Source organism: Suricata suricatta, chromosome 16 (genome assembly GCF_006229205.1).
Source record: "Suricata suricatta isolate VVHF042 chromosome 16, meerkat_22Aug2017_6uvM2_HiC, whole genome shotgun sequence".
In the NCBI taxonomy this organism is placed as follows: Eukaryota; Metazoa; Chordata; class Mammalia; order Carnivora; family Herpestidae; genus Suricata; species Suricata suricatta.
Genome location: NC_043715.1, coordinates 34,864,523 through 34,870,576, shown reverse-complemented (window position 1 = coordinate 34,870,576; position 6,054 = coordinate 34,864,523). Strand labels below are relative to the sequence as shown.

The following is a 6,054-nucleotide window of genomic DNA, read 5'->3' as shown; positions in this document are numbered from 1 at the left end:
GGCCCAATAGAGGGGCCGGGGAGCCCCGCAGCCCTTACCGCGCTGACCATCACTGTGCGCCCTCGCTTATAGGAAGAGAGATCCGACCCCTCGGCCTCTTAGCACCTCAGCTCAAGGTCAAAGCTCTGCCCGCATTTGCCCCTGCTGGGCTCTCAGCCCTGGGCGGGAGGCGCGGATCTGGGCGGGGCTTAGGGGCCGGGGCACCTGAGGTTCTCCTCTCCCCGTAGGGCCAGGTGAGGTAAGCCGACGGCCGTGGGGGTGGCCAACGTTTCCTGGACGCCTCCCAGGTTACCAGGCAGAGTGCCAAACACTATGCGTATCGGTTTTTAATTCTTAAACCCACCTCATGCGGGAGGTACTGTTAGAGAGTGGGAATAATGAGGCCAGAAAGGTTAAGTAATTTGTCCAGAGCCACGCAGCGAGGGAGGCAGGCCGGGTTGTGAACCTGGAAAAGCTGCCGTACGGTCCACTCAGCCATGTTGATGGAGCCGCTCTCCTCTGCTAATAAAAAAATAAAAATTGGCAAAATACCCCGTTTTATTTTGTCCATAGTAATTATCACCCTCTGAAATCACCTAGCTCTTCTAGTTGTTTATTTGTTCATCACTTGTTTCCCCTTTAGCCAGACACCACTAAAATATGAACTGCATGAGGGCAGGAGGCTACATTCATAGAGTCATTCAACACATGCTTATTGAGTTAACTATGTGCAGAAAATAATGACAGGTGCTGGGGACTTAAGGCTGTGATTAAGACTCTACTATAATAGAATATGCCTGTATCTGATACATAGGAACTCCATAAATGCTTGTCTAACAAATTATAGTAAAGAACAATGCGAAAAAACTCTTTCCTTCTATCCCTCCAAGAAAGGCACAAAAGTAGTTATTCACAAGGTTTGCAAGTAAAAACATATTTAACACCAATTAATAGCAAGACGTTGAGTCTTTTACCATGTGCTATGCACGTGTAAAAGGTGTGTATGTTTGAGTTTCCAAGACAAATCACCTACAAATCACAAATCACTTGTGAACCAACTAGTAAATAAAACATTTAAGATCCTGTCTCACAAGTATAAAGTGACATATTGGAAGACTAGGACAGTTCGTATTTAAGTCACAGACAAATGTGGACAAAAAGAATTGGGAGGAAGGAGCCCTCTCAACTTCTGGAACAGAATAGGTCTCTGAATGCATAGTTGTTGAGGGAAGGAAGAATCAGTGTGTGTGGGGTCATCAGAGAATGCTTCATGAAGAAGACACACAAAGGATGGAAAGGCTGTGTGTGGAGGGTGAGTGGAGAGGAGGGAAGGCAGAAGCGCTTTCAAGTCCGGCTCGGAGCATGGGTTAGCATTGCGTTTGGGGCAAGTGCTGTGTCTGGCAGTAAAGATAAAATAGAGTATGAGCTTCTTGCTTGAATGCTAGGCAGAGGGGTTTGTGCTTGATGCAGGAGGCCAGAGGCAGAGTTTTTAATGGTGGAGTAGTGTAGTTCTGGAAAGATTAATCTGGCAGTTCATTTGAGGGTATAGTGAAAGGGGGGAGGGGATTAGAACAACTGTAGTGATTTAAAAAGTATATAAATTACTCACATTTGGCCTAGTAGCTCTTACCATTTTCATGGAACCTAAATAGGTTTTTTCCTCTAGGATATTGGCTGTAGATTGGGAATGTTCATTTTTGGCTCCCTTTAAGACACCTATCTTTTGGCTGTGCTAGTATAATTGTCTGTAGTGCATTTTTCAAGGAATGTGATAAAGCACGGATCATAGTTGGGACTACTGTGTGGCCATATGTTAACTAAAGCAAAAGGAAAGCGCTTTGCATATGTCTCAGTTGGAGACTTCTGTATTTGAACTATTTTCTCCCAGAAGACCACCAGAGGCACTCAAGTCTGTTTCCTATGACCTGCCAATTCCCAGGTGACTGGGGACTCTGCCTTCATGCATTCTGCCTGATCTTCCAAGGCTTGGCTATGACTTCTCCAACTCCTCAAAGAATCATTCCTAGCTTATTATTTTAAAAAAATGTTTATTTTTGGGAGAGAGATAAGAGTGTGTGTGTGTGTGTGTGTGTGTGTGTGTGTGTGTGCAGGGAAGGGGCAGAGAGAGAGACAGAGACAGAGGATCCAAAGCAGTCTCCATGCTCCCAGCGCAGAGCTGGATGTGGGGTTCCAACTCACCAACCATACGATCATGACCTGTGCAGAAGTCAGATGCTTAACCAACTGAGCTGCCCACGTGTCTCTCATTCCTAAGGTTTAAATTTGCTTTTCTCTGATCAGGTTTCCTGTTGCACTTGAATAATATGTAGCACTGACTTACTATGAAAATGAGTCATTTAAAAAATACATCATTTTATCTCAGTGTTTGTATACTGAACAGGTTTTTTTAAGTAGAAACTTTTTTTTTGAGAGAGAGAGAGACAGCAAGCAGGGGAGAGGCAGAGAGAGAGGGGGACAATCTGAAGCAGGCTCCAGGCCACGAACTGTCAGCACAAGCCAGATATGGGGCTTGAATTCATGAATGGTGAGATCATGACCTAAGTCAAAGTTGGACCCTTAACCGATTGAGCCACCCAGGCACCCTGAGCAGCTTTTTGTTGTCTGTCTTCTTCACTAGAGTTTGGGAGCTCTAACATTTTATTAAATGATAGCCTAGGAGGGCAGGTTGTTCTGTTTAGAGATTTTTATGGACTGAATGTTTGTTTCCCTTAGAATTCATATATTGAAGTTCTACTCCACAGTATGACTGTATTTGGAGATGGGGCCTCTAAGGTTACATGAGGACAGGGCCCTATCTGATCAGATTAGTATCCTTAAAGAAGAGACACCAGAGGTGCTCCCCTCTACACTCCAGTGCAGAGAAAATGACCTCTGAGGACAAAGTGCCAAGTCTACCAGCCAGGAAGAGTTCTCACCGGAAACCCAAATGGCTAGAGCCTTGATACGGGACTGTGCCTCCAGAACCGGGAGAAAATAAATGCTGCTACGGCCACCCGCTGTACTGCCATTTTGTTAGGGAAGCCTGAGTGGACTAATACAGGGATATAATTCAGGAAGACAGGAATTTACACATAACGGAGGTGACGTACAGAAACATTTTTTCATGCTAACATAGCACAGGGGTCTCAAACTGCTTATAGTGTGTAGATATGGCAACAGTGATGGTGAAATTTGGTGAAAAGCAATATCTTATACAACTGTAGAGTTTTTTTAGGGACAGAAAAGAGGAACTTAAAAAAATTTTAAACCATTGTGTTAGTCTGCTTGGGCTGCCAAAACAAAACACCTTGTACTGGGTGGCTTAAACAATAGAAATATATTTTCTCACAGCTCTGGAGGCTGGAAGTCCAAGATCAACATGCATATAGGGTTGGTTTCTGGTAAGACTTCTCTTCCTGGCTTGCAGCCCTCAGACTTCTCGCTGTGTCTTCACATGGCCCTTTGTCCATGCACTTGCAAATATCTCTTCCAGTTATAAAGACCACTCAGACTGCATTAGGGTCCAACACTTATGACCTCATACTGCCTTAATTCTCAAAATCCCTGTCTCCACATGTATCACACTGAGGGTTAGAGCTTCAGCATATGAATTTGGGGCTGGTGGGCACAATCCAGCCCATATACTCATACACTCGTGAACCCAAACTATTCCTGATTTTGAAGAACAGCTGCTTCCAGGGAGTCAAAAGCAGTTCTTTCAGTAACACTGTCACCTACACTTGTTTCCAAATTCCTACGTAGTGTAAATCCAAAGCAAGGAATTTTTTAAGAAATACTACCATCAGTACAAAAGTATTTCAACTTTATCAAGAGAATTTCTGATCAACCATTACTTTCATTTGATTGTGAAAAACTAAGAAAGGTCCTACTGATCGTCCTTAGAATAACATTGCTAATATATATGGTATCATTTTCTTAAAAGCCAAAATCCCATCTTGAAATATCTGTTTATCTTATGCTTAAATCTGTTTACAAGAAGCTGAAATGAATGCTGGTTTATTTGTACAACATGAAACCATAATAAACTAAAATTCTTTATATAGTTATTTGTAATGTTTGCTAAATAATAGAACTTTCCTATATGTTCAGCTCAAGGACTGATAACATTTGTGCTGCTTGATATACAATGCTATTAATACTAGTTTGATTAGCATGCATATATATTCAACTATATATTGATGTTATTCAATTTTAATTTTTGTAAGGAAGTATCTAAATTATTTCATTTATTAGGAACAAATCTCAAAACTATTTTTATGCTAAAAAATATGTAAGATTTATAACAAAACTTACATTCCTAGATATGTGATCTACAAAAGGATCTTTGGGAGACTTTTGTAAGAGTTTTTTTAAAAGTTGTGAAATATAATGACATATCAGATATAGGGTTAGTATCCAAAATCTATAAGAACTTATCAAACACAACACCCCAAAACCAAATAATCCATTTAAGAGATGGGCAGAAGACATGAATGGACATTTTTCCAAAGAAGACATCCAGGTGGCTAATAGACACATGGAAAGATGCTCATCATCGCTCACCATCAGGGAAATATTAATCAAAACCACAGTGAGATACCACCTCACACCTGTCAGAATGGTTAAAATTAACAACACAAGAAACAACAGATGCTGGTGAGGCAGAGAAAGGGGAACCCTCTTGCATTGGTGGTGGGAATGCAGACTCTCTGGAGAACAGTAGAGATGTTTCTCAAGAAGTTAAAAATAGAACTACCCTATAATCCAGCAATTGGGCTACTCGATATTTACCCAACAGATACAAACATGCAGATTCAAAGGGGTACATGAACCCTGATGTTATTTATAGCAGCATTACCAACAATAGCCAAACTATGGAAAGAGACCAAATGTCCATTGACTGATGAATGGATAAAGAAGATATATATAAAATGGAATATTACTCGGCCATTAAAAAGAATGAAATCCTGCCGTTTGCAACAATTGGATGGAGTTAGAGTGTGTTATGCTAAGTGAAATAAGCCAGTCAGAGAAAGACAAATACCATATGATTTTACTCATATGTGGAATTTAAGAAACAAAACAGATGAACATATAGGAAGTGGGGGCAAAAGAAGAAAGGGAAACAAACCATAGGAGACTTTTAAAGATAGAGAACAGAGGACTTGGGTAGCTCAGTTTGTTGAGCATCCAACTTTGGCTCAGGTCATGATGTGGGGGTTGGTTCATGAGTTTGAGCCCCATGTTGGGCTCACTGGTATTAGCGTGGAGCCCGCTTCAGATCCTCTGTCCCCCTCTCTCTCTGCCCTTCCCCTGCTCATGCTCTCCCTCCCTCCCTCCCTCCCTCTCTCTTTCTCTCTCTCTCTCCCTCCCTCCCTCAAATAAACATAAAAAAGAACGAACAGGATTGACGAAGAGAGATAGTTGAGAGATGGACTAGATGGGTGATGGATACTAAGGAGGGCACCTGTGATGAGCACAGGGTATTGTGTGTAAGTGATAAATAACTGAATTCTACTCCTGAAACCAATATTGCAGTGATATGAACTAATTAGAATTTAAATAAAAATTTGAAAAGAAAAAAATTGTGAAGTATAATGCTTATTCAGAAAAGTGTCTGAAACAAACATGTATATCTTTGTTATAAAGCTAAGTGCCATGTAAATATCACCTAGATCAAGAAATAAAACTTGACTTATACCTTGACACTCTCGATGTGCTTGTGCCTGATTATGATCTTCTCTTAATTCTCTAGAGTTTATCACTATTTTATCATTTCCTTCCTCTTTTTCCCCTTCATGGAACATAACTATTTTTCTCTTTTTTAAAATTGAAGTATAGCTAACATACAATATTAGTTTAAGGTGTACAACACAGTGATTTGATCATTGTATACATTACAAAATGTTCACCATGATGAATGTAGTGACCATCTGTCCCCATATGAAGTCATTACAATCTCACGGACTATATTCTCTCTGATGTACATTTCATCCGTATTTATTGTGGAACTGGAATTTTATGCCTCTTAATCCCCTTTACCTATTTGGCCCATCCCCTTCACTCTCTCCCCTC

General features: G+C 40.9%; 1 protein-coding gene across 1 annotated transcript in view; it reads right to left on the bottom strand.

Moving 5' to 3' along the window:
* The window catches only part of NETO2 (neuropilin and tolloid like 2), a 71,079-nt gene extending 65,293 nt beyond the window's left edge, over positions 1-5,786 (bottom strand). The window contains exon 1 of the mRNA XM_029924248.1: positions 5,681-5,786. Within this exon, the coding sequence (XP_029780108.1) occupies positions 5,681-5,786 (106 nt within the window). The remainder of the gene's footprint in view (positions 1-5,680) is intronic.
* Positions 5,787-6,054: the final 268 nt, after the last annotated feature.